The sequence below is a fragment of the Bipolaris zeicola genome (genome assembly GCF_000523435.1).
Source record: "Bipolaris zeicola 26-R-13 unplaced genomic scaffold scaffold_54, whole genome shotgun sequence".
Lineage (NCBI taxonomy): Eukaryota > Fungi > Ascomycota > Dothideomycetes > Pleosporales > Pleosporaceae > Bipolaris > Bipolaris zeicola.
The window spans coordinates 93,059-107,888 of NW_006912103.1; the positions used below are offsets into that span (position 1 = coordinate 93,059).

General features: G+C 53.0%; 6 protein-coding genes across 6 annotated transcripts; 3 read left to right on the plus strand and 3 right to left on the minus strand.

Annotated features, from left to right (window-relative positions):
• Positions 1–968: 968 nt before the first annotated feature.
• On the plus strand, positions 969–2,450 carry COCCADRAFT_35910 (uncharacterized protein; the record flags this gene model as incomplete). The annotated part of the gene is made up of 2 exons (XM_007713073.1): positions 969–990; positions 1,255–2,450. The coding sequence occupies 2 exons, from the start codon at positions 969–971 to the stop codon at positions 2,448–2,450; spliced, it is 1,218 nt and encodes a 405-aa protein (XP_007711263.1).
• Positions 2,451–2,799: 349 nt separating this feature from the next.
• Positions 2,800–3,069, plus strand: COCCADRAFT_35911 (uncharacterized protein; the record flags this gene model as incomplete). Its single annotated transcript, XM_007713074.1, has 1 exon — positions 2,800–3,069. The coding sequence occupies one exon, from the start codon at positions 2,800–2,802 to the stop codon at positions 3,067–3,069; it is 270 nt and encodes an 89-aa protein (XP_007711264.1).
• Positions 3,070–5,440: 2,371 nt separating this feature from the next.
• On the minus strand, positions 5,441–8,095 carry COCCADRAFT_25433 (uncharacterized protein; the record flags this gene model as incomplete). The annotated part of the gene is made up of 4 exons (XM_007713042.1): positions 5,441–6,899; positions 6,949–7,047; positions 7,144–7,979; positions 8,033–8,095. The coding sequence occupies 4 exons, from the start codon at positions 8,093–8,095 to the stop codon at positions 5,441–5,443; spliced, it is 2,457 nt and encodes an 818-aa protein (XP_007711232.1).
• An 874-nt stretch (positions 8,096–8,969) lies between these two features.
• COCCADRAFT_35913 (uncharacterized protein) lies at positions 8,970–10,043 on the plus strand (the record flags this gene model as incomplete). Its single annotated transcript, XM_007713075.1, has 1 exon — positions 8,970–10,043. One exon carries the CDS (start codon positions 8,970–8,972, stop codon positions 10,041–10,043), a length of 1,074 nt encoding a protein of 357 aa, XP_007711265.1.
• Positions 10,044–10,588: 545 nt separating this feature from the next.
• COCCADRAFT_35914 (uncharacterized protein) lies at positions 10,589–12,168 on the minus strand (the record flags this gene model as incomplete). The annotated part of the gene is made up of 3 exons (XM_007713076.1): positions 10,589–11,240; positions 11,291–12,003; positions 12,067–12,168. The coding sequence occupies 3 exons, from the start codon at positions 12,166–12,168 to the stop codon at positions 10,589–10,591; spliced, it is 1,467 nt and encodes a 488-aa protein (XP_007711266.1).
• A 422-nt stretch (positions 12,169–12,590) lies between these two features.
• Positions 12,591–14,257, minus strand: COCCADRAFT_93418 (uncharacterized protein; the record flags this gene model as incomplete). The annotated part of the gene is made up of 4 exons (XM_007713077.1): positions 12,591–12,728; positions 12,788–14,031; positions 14,082–14,169; positions 14,222–14,257. 4 exons carry the CDS (start codon positions 14,255–14,257, stop codon positions 12,591–12,593), a joined length of 1,506 nt encoding a protein of 501 aa, XP_007711267.1.
• Positions 14,258–14,830: the final 573 nt, after the last annotated feature.

Genomic DNA, 14,830 nt, shown 5'->3' on the forward strand with positions numbered 1-14,830 from the left:
GACCAGGATGACTGCTGCACCCTCACGTCTCTCTCGGACGCACTCAGCCACGGACGTGCCGTATCAGTGATTAGCCCAGCGCCACCGTGTTTAGCAGCTTCCCTCTTCGGGGCTACTGCTGGCTGCTAGTCAGCAAATCCATCCCATCTGTCTCCGTCTTTCCGTCTGGAGCTCCCGCACCACCAGTCAGCCCCTCTTGGCACCCATTTTGTGCCGCCTTACTGTGTACACACACACATGTTGCATACAGACATGACATAGTCTGCTACACCCATAACTCGCCCGCCCTGCGCATAGCACACTGCTCACCTACCAGCTTTCCTCGCTCTCCCCCTGTTGTGTTTTGCGTCTGCGGCTGCGGCTGCATCGAGCACAGCCAGCAACAACAACAACCCCTGCGATACGCCGTTGTGGGCCAGGCCGTCTGTCAGCGTCAGCGCCAGGCCAGTCGCAGCGGGCGTGCTGTGGCCATTGTTGTTGGGGTGGTTCGCTTCGGCAGTGCAATCAATAACCGCACCACGGCCGTCTGGCTGGGATCGCCCATCCTGCTCCCGCGCAGGGTCCACTTCGTCTCCTGCACAACTGCTGCCCGTCGCCCACTCACCAGTCCACGCCGCGTCCTTGATACATCATCAACCCGGACCCACGGGCGGAGTCCAAGCAGATCGCCGCCGTCTCGTCGCTGCTGCGAAGCTGTCCACCCGTCGTCCCACGGCATTGCTGCCACCGCGCGACACACTAACTCCCTCACCGTCGCCCTCGCAAACCTAGTTTCTGTCGCGGCTCTGACTGATACCCACAAGTCTGCCTTCCACCGCCCAACCATCCTCGACAGCCTTTCCTCGGCGCGCCCTCAACCCTCGCCCCATCCGCTGCTTGCCTGCCTGCTTGCCTCAGTCGCTCCTTTGCCAGTCTAAGTGTTGCGTGTGCCCTACCTCTCTGGCTGCGCAACCCTTTTTTCTGCAATCATGTCGAGCAATGCGCCTGCCAGTACGTTGTCTCCCTCTTTTGTCGCGTCCAGCCCGCCTGCTGTCGCTCCTTCCTCTGCCTCTGCTGCTCCTCCTCCTCCTCCCTCCTCTGCTCTTTCCTCCCAGCCTCGTCCGCCGTCTGTAACACCCTCCGCAGCAACACCGCAGCCTTCATCAGCCCCTCCGGCTGCGGCTTCAAGTCCGGCTTCAAGTCCTCCACCGGCTTCTAACTCACCTTCAGCCTCGGAACCTACTCCAAACCCTCCCCCATCCACACCTACCCCAGCGCCCTCGCCCTCGAGCCCACCGGCTCCTCCGCCATCATCGGAGACTCCTGCTCCTCCCTCAACTTCCTCAGCTCCCCCATCACCACCCCCTAGCTCCGCCCCTGCTCCTGCTCCTGCCCCATCCAGCGCACCGCCGCCAGCCCAGTCGTCTGCACCACCCGCACCACCCCCATCCTCCAACAACAATGCACCTCCAACCAGCACCGTCACCGCTCCACCGGCGCCTACTTCGACAGACGTCTTCACCTCGGTCGTAGTCATCACGTCGGCCACGGCTCCAGGCCAGCCTCCACAGGTCATTACCATCACGTCTACCATCAGCTCGCCAGCCAACACCGCTGCACCCCCCAACGGAGCATCCTCCAGCGGCGCCAGCGCCAAACCAACCACCACTGGCACCACTGGCCTGCAGGACGCACAGAAGGAAGACAGCGGCGGTCTTTCCACCAGCGGCAAGACTGCCATTGCTGTTGTCATTCCCATTGTCATTGTTGCCCTACTGGTACTCGGAGGCATCTTCTTCTGGCGGAAGCGCAAGCAGCGCAAGAGCGCAGAGGACGAGCGCAGGAAAGAGGTGGAAGAATATGGCTTCAACCCTAACCACGACCCAACCCTACCTGCCGTCGGTGGTCTCGCCATGGCTGAGGATGAAAGTGGCTACCGAGGATGGGGCAACACCACCACCAGCTCTAACCGCAAAATGTCCACCACCATGACATCTGGCATGACCTACTCGGATAGCAACAGCAACCCCGGCGGATATGCTGCACCTCACTCGCCAACCGGAGTCTACTCTGACGCTCAATCCAACGACCCCTTGATGGACGGACGCCGTCAAACAATGGATTCGGATGGTATTGGCGCGCTTGGTGCTGCCGCCGGCGCTACAGCTGCAAACTCAGCCAACAACCAGAGTGGTGTACAACGCGGCCCATCCAATGCTTCTTCATCATACTCAGCTGCCGATCATTCAGACCACTCGGGCGATTATCCTGGCATGGCTGGCAATCAACAGCATGATTACTACGGCAACCAGGACTACTACCAGCAGGGCCCATACGGTTCCAACGATCCCTATGGCGGCCAACAGCAACAGCCCATCATAAGAGATGTATCCGCACGGCGAAACACAAGAATCGAGAACCCAAGTGTGTTCCCCCATCAAGGGAACTCTGGTATCGCTCAAAACTTTTAATAACTTGACTGTACCTTATCCACTCATTGCTACACTTGTATATTGCGACAATTTTCCTTCCATCGACTTGTCTATATTAGTCGGTATATATCCACACATTGGCGTTCTTCAGGCAGGGTTATTTCTTTTTTGGTCGATCCGCTTTCACATCATACCTCGGTCTTTCTTTCCACCGCCCTCAGTAGTGCTGTATGCACGCGCAGGGCACTGAGTTGGGCGTCGACGTAGTCGTCTGCTGGGAGGAGCAGGCTTATACCAAACTAGCACGATGAGATGGCATGAACCCGGTTGAACCTGCACCTTAAGGCTGCAGGACCGAGGAAGAGTATCGAGCGAGACGGGCTTACACATGTGTTCGGCGGAAACAAAAGCAAGAAGCGTTTGCAAACTTGTCACTGCGGTGTGCCATCGCATTGCGGAGAATCGCACTTTTCTTTTCTTTCTCTTTTTTCAACTCAGGAACTTTGGGTTCCTGGACCTTCTCGTGGTACTCCACCATTTCTTTTTGGTAATCTTGAAGAGAGGGGGTTTCGACGGCTTTATGCGGACAATACAGGCTCTTGTAATAATCACGCTTCTCTCACTCTTACCCACGAGTCCTTCATTATTCTTACCTTGATTTGTTTATACGTACATGCCTTGTACAAGGCTCAGAACCTTTTTTTCCTTGTTTTTTGTTTGATCGTCTAACTAGATGGTGGAATATAGGCGATTATAGTCTGAGGAAGCGAACAACATGTGGCGGTCATGTTGGTTCGTGTAGCAAGGAGCGCAATCACAACATGAAAATAAACAAATTAAACAAATTGCAACAGTACGTAATCATGTATTTAGATTCCTTTTTTGTTGTAGCTGAGATATAAAAGTTTAGGTGTTTATAAATGCAGTCATTTGTTTAATCTGTTGTCTTGAAGGTATCTTGATTCGACTCGACTCGACTCTAGGTAACACAAACAGCAAGATGATTAATCACTACATACCTCCATGACACCAGAGTCGAAGCCAATTTCCCTCTCTCCGCACCCTCTCAACCACCTTCTAAATCCTCAACAGACTTGCCACACACAACCCTTAGTACACCTTTCCCGTCATCTTTCATCTCCCACACACATGCACATGCATTCTGCCTTGCCCCCCTATTTCGGTCACACCCTCAGCCCTATCAGCCCATCCACCCCCAAGCTAACAACGCAAACTAAACTAGTCCACCCACGCGAAATCTCAACCAAACTAAACATATGCATGGTAACCCGGACCCAAGACCCCAAACTAACGCATGCAATGCACAAGAGTTTGGTCCAGACGGGCAGGACACGCGCGCCATTTAAGACAGCAACGCCCCACCACTCATTAACGTCTTCTTCTTCTTGTTTTCTTTTCTTTTTTTTTAGACTACTACTAAGTGGGATAGGTGGGATCGGGGGTTGACGTGCGTATAGTAGCGCTTTTTTAGTATGCGTTTTCGTCATGTTACTGTATCATCGTCTTTTTTGTTGGTTTATTTCCGTACGTACGTTTTGCGAAGAGAAAGACACAAAGAGGGGAAGAGAGCAAGATGCGAGATATCCTTGTTACCCAACTATCCTACCCTCCTTTTCCCCCACAAGTCCCCAACGGTTGAGAAATAAGTGTAGTATCTCACACGACCATATACTAGTCCCCCCACCCCCCTCTTTGTCCTTTTCTTTTTTCTTTCCTTTCCCCCGAATAACCGAATCTTCCTCACAACACACGCTCGATCGGTCGGTTTCAATCGGTTCCCATCTTCCTATCCAATCCTTAGCATTTCGTCTTTCCTGATCCCCCTCCCTCTAAATCAACCCCCCTCGATCTCTCCAATACCCTACTAAACCTCTAACCCCGCACCCAAGACCACTAACAACCACTCTCTTCCTCCTCCTCCTCCACCACCACTAGAAACCAAACTTCCGTATTCCCGTGTGAAATGCTTGTAGCGCTTCGCTTATTTTACCCCCTCCCTTCTCTTCATCCCTGCCACCACAAACTGTAGTAGTATCAGCCGCACTACTAGTATTCCAACACAGCCCCCCTCGACAAAAACGCCTCAAAACGAGCTTACTTGCACCATTTTTTCCAGCCCTTCAGAATGTAAGCCCCGGTGTATGTTGGGACGGGGCGGGGGAGCACGCGATAGTAAGTGGCGGAAGGGAGAGGCGAGTACGCGGTTAGTTTTTTTTTTGGTTCGTGGGACGGGGGGATGCGTGTGGGTGGGGTGCTGAGCAAGTAGTTTACTATGTCGTAGCTTCTTTCACTTTTGATGTAGTTTGTTAGTTATATATATATGTATATGTGTGTACGTGTGATTTTCGTTAGAGATGGAAGAGGGAGACGTACTCAGGGCCTGGCCTGTGGAGGTATATGACTGGCATGGATAGGAGTAGTACCTACCCGCCGAAACTCCCCCAGTCAGTGACTACCAGTGTCCAACAAGAGGAGTAGTGACGATATCTCTACCTCTGCTGATTGATCCACGATCACCGCTCTGGTAAGGTACTGGGGTAACTGCCTTCAGTTCTAATTCAGGCACGTTTAGCAAACATAGTTCGCCTACTTCCTCATCATCCAATGCATCACCCCAAAACGAACATCACAAATCCTCCTAAACTCATCTTACAGCATTATACAACCATGTATTTCAATTTTGTTAAACTACACTAATTACCCCCGACGCCGCACTGACCCCCAAAAAAGACTGCTTTTACCCGCACTCGCACAGTCCAAACACAAGAACCGAAATTTCATTTATTAAAAAACAACGCCCATGATCCTCGAAATGCACCCGCAGATCAGAACGACAAAAAGCCGTCACACAAAACGCCTCATACCCCCCCTTTTGCCCAACCTTGCCGTAACCCATTGTTCGAGGGAAAGATGCAAAAGTCAGCTTAGTAGCACCGTCGCAATGCTAATGGTCATGTCATGAAGCGTCAATTAGGGGTGTTGTGGTTATTGTTGAAAGAAGCCTACCCTCATCGAGCGGGCATATTGGGAGCGTTGTTAGGCATTCCAGACGACGGCACTCGCGTCATAGAAGGTAGGGCAAATGGCGGTGCTGGTGCGGGTGCAGGGGGCTTCGGAGGTAAGTGTGCGGGCGTGCCATACTTGGCGATGCTGCTCTGTGAGCCCGGATCGCCAGATTGCGATGCAATTCGATTCATGGTCGGAGCAGAGGCATTGCCCTGCATGCTTTGAGGTGATCCAAATGATGGCGTGGAAGTGGCAGATGGACTGTGCCTAGGCATCTGGGCAGGCATAGAGGTCTGAGCAGACATTTGATACCCACCATAGCCATTCATCTGTGGCTGTGGCTGCATCATGTTGGGCTGCATGCCAAAAGGCATGTTGCGTCCCCCGGGAACAAATGCTTGAGTCTGTGGATTGAACTGTCCACGGTTGTAGCTTCCCGGGATAGGATGCTGATTACGGTTCAGCTTGCCATTGTATGCATTGAGAGGAAACTGGCCATATGGATAGCCTTGCATAGAAGCTTGATGAGGCGCAGACATTGGACGATTGCCTGGTCCATTTGGAGCCCCGTAGTTGTTCTGCGTCATCGGATATGACGGCTGCTGATTGTTTTGCGGCCATCCCGGATTCATAGGCATATGTTGAGGCTGCTGATAATTGTCTTGGTAGGACGCCATCTGTGGGTTAGCCATCTTTGGCGTCACTTGGGACGGTACGCCGGCGTTCTGAAACGAAGACATGCCCCGCTGAAAGTCTGCCGACAAGTCGTATCCATTCTGTCCTTGTCCGTAACCAGGATACATCATCATCGATCCATTCGAGGGCTGATACTGCTGTCCGTTCCATCCATATTGCTGCTGTGCTTCCGGGTTCATCATGCCAGGGTACGGGTTACTGTATGTTGTTGAAGGCGAGGCCCCAGGGTTCATAGCCGCAAATGGAGCGTTCTGTGTAGGCCCTGGGAAGCCGTTGTAATAGACGGCATTGTCCCCGGCGTAGGCAGCAACAGGATACTGCTGTGGATAGTACACGTTGAATCGGGATCGAGCCTGAAAGTCATCATCGTCATAGTTGCGCTGTTTTTTGGGCTTCTTCTTTCCTGCAACAGAGCTTGACCTCGACATATCCTTTCCCTTTTCTTTATCTTCTCCTGATCCGTTGGCCTCGGTAGCATCGGTTTCTTCGCTTTCAGCACTTCCAAAGATGCGTTGGCGAGCTTCACGATACCGCGCCTCACGCTCTTCTCGAGAAAGCGCAGTCTTGTCCTTGTTGGCTTCGCCATCGTTGCTACCCTCACTACCACCCATCTCAGATGTCGTTTTGGACGCGTTCTGCGAGTTAGCTCCAGTGTTTGTTCCAGATTTACCGTCGTCGCGTCGCATAATCTTGCGAGCAGGAAGCTCTACAGGAGGAGTATTGGTTCCCTTTGCAGGATCAACCATTTGCGACACAGGCGGTGGGCTGTGACTGGTTAGCGTAGTGTCCACCTAGCCATACAAGTAACACGTACATTCTACAATATGGTGTGCGCGTGATTTTTACACCCGTCATAGTGGTATCAACCACGTGGCCAAGTAGATAGTAGTCCGCAAGACGATGGGCCAGCATCCTGTAGAAAGTGTTACAATTAGGCAGACACAACTCGTTTTCACTGGAAGTCTGTTAGTTTACAATACACCGTAGCACACTGACAACATAAGCTTACCGAGAGTCCTTGATAAAATCGATAAAGTCCTGTTCAATCTTAACGACAAACAAACGATCGCGTGGAGAGCGTAGGGCCTCGAGTAGCTTCTCGTCTGGTATGGCAGGCATGTTGGGTGCGCCATTGTGTGCAGATATACCATTCACCAGAGGCTGAGACATGGGTCCCGCGCCGTTCACCGACTGATTTGGATCGTACAAAGTCTGGGGTCCGATAGGCATAGTTGGAAATCTTCCTGGAGGAACTCCTCGGTGGGGCTGGGGGTTCATCACAGCTATCTCTTGAAGCTGATCCCTGAAGGCGCGCGCAGCACCATGATCAGATCCCTGTCGGGAGTCTGCAATAATTGAATCTGGAGGAGATATGATGTCTTCCTCCTCAACCGCCCTTAGACTAGCACTGTCATCCGGTCGTAGCGACTCCTTCTCATCCAATGCGAACGTCGTCGCAGAAGCCACGCTCTTTCCATCGATACTGGGGGGTTTTCCTGATCCATCAGAAGAAGAGAGCTGAGTGTTGCTGTCTTCTGTAGCCGATACCTTGGCAACCGCGGCAGACTGAGGTCTTTCGGCAGCTTCTGCTTTGGCATCTGCAGGTGGTACCGGTGAAGATTCTGCTCTGTCAATTGGTGGTGCACGCTGCGAAGTGACATTTTCAGCACTTTTGTTTGCATTGTTGTTTTCTTGCTTCTCCATGGCCGCCTTTGGAGCATCGCCGTTTGCAGGAATAGCGCGCGTCTTCTGAGCAATGGCAGGTACTCGAGGCGTCGCAACAGGTGGTCTCGCTTTTGGGGCAGAATCTTTCGACATCTGTGGCTTTATTGCGGAAGCCGCAACCTGACGGTGTTAACAAACAAACACTGTATTTTTTTCGGTAACCGACAACGTACCTTGGCGAAGGAGAGCGGCCTAGGAGGAGCCTGCTCGGTAGGAGCTGGAGTCGCAGATGCCATGATTTTTTGGCGGCGGTTGGTGTAACAGCTCAAAGGAGCAGGAAATTGCAATCTCAGATGGCCTAGGTGCGGTGCGCCGTCTATGCTCGAACACAGCGAGCAAGGCAAATCCGAGTTTGCGGGGTTTGGTGACAGGCCGGGTCGTTTCAATGGGATTACAGACACCTGGGCCTCACGCCAGAAAAAAAATCACCAAGCTCAACGCCGTTAATGGGTCGTCGTGGGAGTGAAATGAAGGTAGTGTTGACCGGAGCAATGGACGGAATTTTTTCAGGAAACGAGGTGCTCAAGGAAAGTCGCGATAACTGGAGCCAGAAAGCTGGACATGTTGGTGTGCCGACATTCGGGGGAAAGACGTGGGAGTGGAGTGGTCGTCGACGACTGCGGTGAAGTAGCCTTGACGCCAGGCTTGCGATCCCAAGGGCAGCTTGGAGCGTCGGACAAGCGACTACGCACCCGAAGACACGACGCAACAAGAAATGCGCGCGGCGGATCGAGTGGGCAGCTGGGTAGAGCGTCGGGTAGGGGGTACGGCGACCAGGCTGGTATGCGGGGTGCAGGGCGAGGCGTGTGAAGGGCACAGAAGCGATGATGAAGCCGCAAGTGGGTGGGTGCGCTTAGTCATGCCCTCCGCCGAGTGTCCCGGCCAAAGCGCATCAGCGCCTTACCTATCGCGAACAAGGCTGGTCGCGTTGCCTTTGCCGGAAAGTGACAGAAAGAAGATTGAACTTGGCGACGCTTAATTGCTTCTTCGCCCGTCGCCGTGCTGACGCCCAAGGAGTCGCGTACTGTGCTGCCTTTCCCTATCACCTCCCCTGGTAGTACTACAACACAACAACGGAAACACCATAGCAGCAGCCCGACAAACTCGACCATGTTCCGTCGCCCAGGTGCTGGCCGCTCCAAGGCTTCAGCCGACACTCTCTGCCAGAAATGCTTGCAACGTGGACATTACAGCTACGAGTGTAAAGCCCCTGCCCAGGAGCGCCCCTACAAGTCGCGCCCATCCAGGACACAGCAACTGCTCAACCCCAAACTAAAGCCTAAACTCACCACCGAGGTACCAGAGGATCTAGTGCGGAAGAAAGGCATCGCCGACGAGATTCTAAAGAAAAAAGAAGACGAGCGCAAACATGCACGCTCGCCCTCTACATCGTCTGTCGACTCCGTCTCCACCATATCAACCAACCGATCACGGTCACGATCCCGTTCACCACCACGCAGAAAATACCATGACGCAAGACGCCGAGACCACGACGACAAAGCCCTACGTAAACGAACCAAACGATCAATCTCAACCGACTCGCGCACCTCACGAGACTCAGACAAGGGCGACAGAAACACCAGACGACGCATGAGCTCCTTCAGCCCCGACGAGCGCGGCCGCCGACGAACCAGATCCCAGTCGAGATCCAGATCAGCACGCATGCAAACGTCCCTCGAGACCGCCCGAGGTAGGATACCACACAGCATAGGCGGCAGCGTCCGGTCACGCAGCCGCAGCCGCAGCACTCGAAGAGACAGAAAGCGGCCGGGCCGGCGGTACTCGGTGTCGCGGTCACGATCCAGGAGTGCGGATCCCATGGACACTTCGGATGAGCGACACCACCCCGCGCCCAACGGGGCCGCACCAGGAGCCAGATGGGAAGCCTCGCCTCCACCAGCAAAGCGCCAGTCTTCGCGCTCACGCTCGCCCTACCACGATAGTCGCGATCGCAGCCCCAGTCCCTTTTCGAAGCGTAGAACCCTGCGCCGGTCGCGAAGCCCGCGCGAGGCGAGGAACGGCGGCAGGAGACGTGCGAGCCCGGGTGGAATGGCGAGGAATAGGTTCGAGGGGTATCCTTCTGCGCCTCCGGTGCAGGCAGCGCCTCCACCGGCTCCCAGGGAGCGCAGTCTGAGTCCATACAGTAAGCGATTGGCTTTGACGAAAGCTATGCATAACGGATAAAATTTGCCAAATCTGTGGAGCCGAGAAACTGCGAAACCCTGCATTCTTTACAGCGAATACGTCTGAATTGCCCCAGTGCTTGTTAAGCTTCCTGCAAAAGTTGGCAAAGAGAATGAACATTGCTATTCAGATTGTACGGTAGCGATTGTTTCTTGGTATCCAGGAGGGGGTTTTCTCCCTATATGGGCTCGACATTACTTCCATTCTTTTTTTTCAGACAACTAGTATCTTATAGACTTGAGCATGTATACAGCTGTGTGTATACCAAATTTCAATTAAACTGTGCAGCCCAATGGTGAGCTTTTCATGTCTTGGACTCCCCCTGATGATAGATAGACAGACATGAAAGTGTATTTCTTTTGGTATGCCGTCCACCCATTGCAATGATACGAGAAACAGATAGAGGATAAAACGCTCAGGGCAAATGTGATGATGTATGCTACAAGCAATCTGCCTTGCCCTTGCCCGGCTACTTCACTTCATACTCAAATAGGATCCTTCATAACGACTCAGACTACGACTGACAGTCATAGTAGGTATTAACCCTAAGCACCACTGGCTACACCCCGTATATTGATTCCACCTGCGGAACGCTCAGCGGAACCACGAATGTTGATGCCTTCTTGGCTGTGCGATCGTCCTTGTCCGCGGATACTCATATCAGTGTCGCGAGATATGCGATCCGCGAGACCGCGACGAGGCCGCGCCGGCTCAGAGAAGTCGGTGACGTTGGGGTCACGGTAATCGTTCTTCAGTCGTCCATATCCTCCCTCCGAGTCGTCGTCATCGTCGCGCGTGATTCTATCAGCGAGAGAGCGCTTGTGTTGTGGGGCTACAGGTTGGCCATCCTTTGTCATGCGCGAGAGCAATGATGCGCCGCTTCCTCGCTTCACGTCGATTGCATTCGACCGGTGGTGATTACCCATGGGTGAGGTGTCCACGAAGAAGGCGTCCTTTTGCCATCGGCCTCCGCCTGTAGTTCCTCCAGTACGATCATAGTTTGCGCGGTCATGTGTCCATCGGTCAGCGCTAGCTTCACGCCGACGTCGGTTGTTGTGGCCCGGGCTACGGCTACGGTACCGGCTACGGCCTGCGTGCGTTGCGTCCTCTGAGAATCCGAATCGACCGTCGCCTTCTTCGTCTGAGGCAGGGGAGGCGCTGCGCCCTCGTAGGCGACCAAAGCGTGGTTCTTTCGGACTAGCTTCTGTTAGCATAGGAATTGGTGCGTCAGATACTTGTAGAAGTACCTTCTAGAACCTGGCCTGTAAGAGTCGACATCTTTGCCTTGGTTGTCGCTTCGGAACCTGCCAGTAGATTGGCGGTCTCCTCTGCCTCGACCACGATTATCACGCTCATTGCGGGTATCTTGTCCATTTCTCCGCGGGCCCCTGCGATCAACACCTGAATCTCCCATAGACTCATCTCCACTGTCTCTCCTCCTGCTGCGCTCGCGAGACCCCATCTCTTCATCTCCATAGTCCAAGAAGTCCTTCTTCGGTGGTTGCCTTCGTCGCGGGTCCCTCTGGCGATTTCCTGCAACATCTGGGTTGCGCTGATAATAGTTGCTTCTCGTCGCCGCGCCCCTTGGCTTCTGATCTCCAGCATTGGACTGTCTGACTGAAAGAACGCTGTTGGGCTTCTTCGAGTATGGCTTTGCCTTACGAGGCGCTTGCAGAGAAAGGTTGCTGGTATCACCGGTATCGGGATGCGTGAGCAAGTTCAAGGCCAGCGCGGCATCTTCCTTTGTGTAGTATTCAAGGTTCACCGAGTTGTCGTTGACCCAGCGCAGTTGCTTGACGCGTGGTTCTGACTGGCAATGCTCCATGGCCCAGTACAATGGGTCGTTGGGGTCGAAGTCGCTCACACCTTGGAGGTTTATCGACTCGGGCCATGGCTCGTGAATCACAATGTCCTCCAGATAAGCTGCAGGTATGCTGCCTTCAGGCTCTGCTATGTTGTTCTGCCACGGGAAATCTTGTCAGATGGTTGCGCCGTATGCGTTACGACGTTCTGCTGAGCTCACCTGAGCAACTTGCTGTGGCTGTTGTTGCGCTACGGGTTCAACGTTTGGTCCAACATCAATTTCAATATCGTAAGCAACATCTGTCATGTCTGTGTCGTCCATGATGGCGGGAGCGTGCAGTGGGGTTCTGCGATTATGTGGGAATTGCGTAGGGTGGAGGTGTTGTTGGAGGCTGGACGGCCGGCGATGGGACAGGCGCGCCGCGGTAAGCTCCCCAGAGGCGGGCACTAACACAATCACGTGAAGTATGCGGTGTGGCGTGCGGTGTGTGCACAACAATGACCTGCAGCTCCGCTTGGTCAAAAACGGTAACCAGTGGCCAGGCTTTGACGCAGGTGGGTACATATATATCAAGGCCCTGGTCAAACGCGGAGGAAGCCCGGGTTGGGGACGTGCCTACTACACGCTACAGAGAGACAACCACAATAACGATCATTGTTTCTGGGAGCTAACTAGGGTCAAACACAAAGACAGTGCTCCAGACAGACGTCTTGAAGCGTCGCACGATACTATGCTTGTGGTGCCTAAGACTGCTCCTCCAACGTGAAGGTACCGGTCTTGGTGATGAGGTACTCGTTCACTGCGACATCCTTTCCGGACTCCTTGCCGTAGCCGCTCTGTTTGATGCCGCCAAATGGCGACTCTGCAGCAGATCCATTTCCCTATTCTATTATTAGTGACCTACTTGTTTAACTTTGACGTTCAACAACATGCAACATACCGTGTTGAGTCCAATCATGCCAGCCTCCAAGTTCTCAAACAGCCTCCATATCCGGTCAACGTTCTTCGTGAAGCAGTATGAGGCAAGGCCCATGCTGGTATCATTGGCAGCCTTTACTGCCTCATCTTCCGTACTGAACTTGATGAATGTGCAAATTGGCGCAAAAGCCTCTTCTTTAGCAAGATCCATATCAAGTGTGACACCAGAAATAACCGTGGGTTCGAAGAAGTAGCCACCGTCCTTTTCAATCTTGTTGCCACCCGTGTGTATTTTAGCGCCCTTCTTCTTCGCATCTTCCACAAGAGCAACCGCCTTTTCAACACCACGTGGTGTAGTTACTGGCCCCATTGTCGTCTTCTCGTCAGCACCATGGCCAACTACAAGCTTCTGAGTCTCCGCATTCCAGCGCTGAAGGAACGTGTCGAAGATACCAGACTGCACGTAGATACGATTCGCGGTAATGCAAGCCTGTCCAGCATGCCGGAATTTCAGGGCGAAGATTTGGCCTATCGCCTGCTCAATGTTTGCATCGTCAAAAATCAGGACAGGGCAGTTGCCTCCCAGCTCCAATGTCACTTTCTTCAAGTTGTCTGCACATATCCTAGCAATAAGCTTTCCAACACGCGTCGAACCCGTGAAAGTGACCTTGTTCACGAGCGGATGGCGACATAATGCTTCACTGAGCTCTGGGGTCTTGTCGAGATCTGTAGTCAACACATTTAGTGCTCCCTTGGGAAAACCAGCCTTCTGCGCAAGGTATGCTAATGTGAGCACTGTAATCGGTGTCTCTGGACTAGGCTTGACAATCATTGTGCATCCGGCAGCCAATGCAGCACCTACTTTCCTCAAGACCATTGCGATGGGAAAGTTCCATGGTACTAACGCGACGGCAACACCGAGGGGTTGTTTGATGGTGAAGACACGCCGATTTGGGAGCGCAGGTGTAAAGACAGTGCCTTGGATGCGTTCGGCCTCTCCAGCGAACCACCATGTGAATCCGGTGGAGTAATCAATCTCGCCATAGGCCTCCGACCTCGGTTTTCCGGTCTCGTATACAAGAATAGTTGCTATGTCTTCTCTGTTTTCTTTAATTAAAGCGTCCCACTTGAACAGCATCTGTGCCTTTTGTCGAGGGCTGATATTCTTATATTTCTGGAAAGCATCGTATGAGCTTTTGACAGCATTCTCAACATCAGATGCATCGTTTGTGGGACATTCTATCCATGGCTTTCCAGTTCCAGGGTCTTTCCTTGGTGTGAGTACATGGTTCTTGGGCATCGATCTAGCGACTTACCAACTACCTCGAATGTCTTGCCTGATTTCGCTTGCACCCAGTCGCCGTTCACAAACGAGAGGCTGTGAAGAAGATCTGGGTTATTCAGCTTTTGAATATTAGTCCAAGGAATCTATATTGGGATGATGGATCTTTTGAACCTTGAATGGCAGCTGATATTTGTTTTCCGAGCCCATTCTTGCGTTGTCTCCAAGAATTGCCTGCGTATACTGGAAGCTTCAAGGTTTTCCGCACCGGAAGGTGTCTATAGAGAGTTGAGAATCACGACTCTGAATGTTTCAAGATTGATTCTAAGTAGAGGCTAGGAGGAGGTGTTGGTGGGTGTATGAGAATGGCCGGCCCGGCGGGAAAGTGCACCAATGCTGCGACCGTTCCGGTCCTCGAGTTGACCCGTCCAACTGCCCCACCCGAGATGGCATACAGGTTATCGGGATCTGACTGAGTGATTACTGACTAAAGGGCGCTCGGCTATTCAAGGTTCTTTATTAGTACGCCAAGAATATGGATGCAATTGAGATGTTCGGCGAGACCGGCGTGCGATTGGTCTGAACCACGGTGGTCCTCCAACAATACGTCAACTCTATGCGGGGCATCATCCTTACCCCTCACTCCTGTAGCACTGTCGTTCCGAGTATTGGTTATCGGAACATGATAGTGGGGATGCGATATCCAAGGCAGAATATGGGGTCCAAAATAAGTGACAGAAGAGGATGTGCTGTCCATTCTTGCAACGTGACTACTCTGGTGTA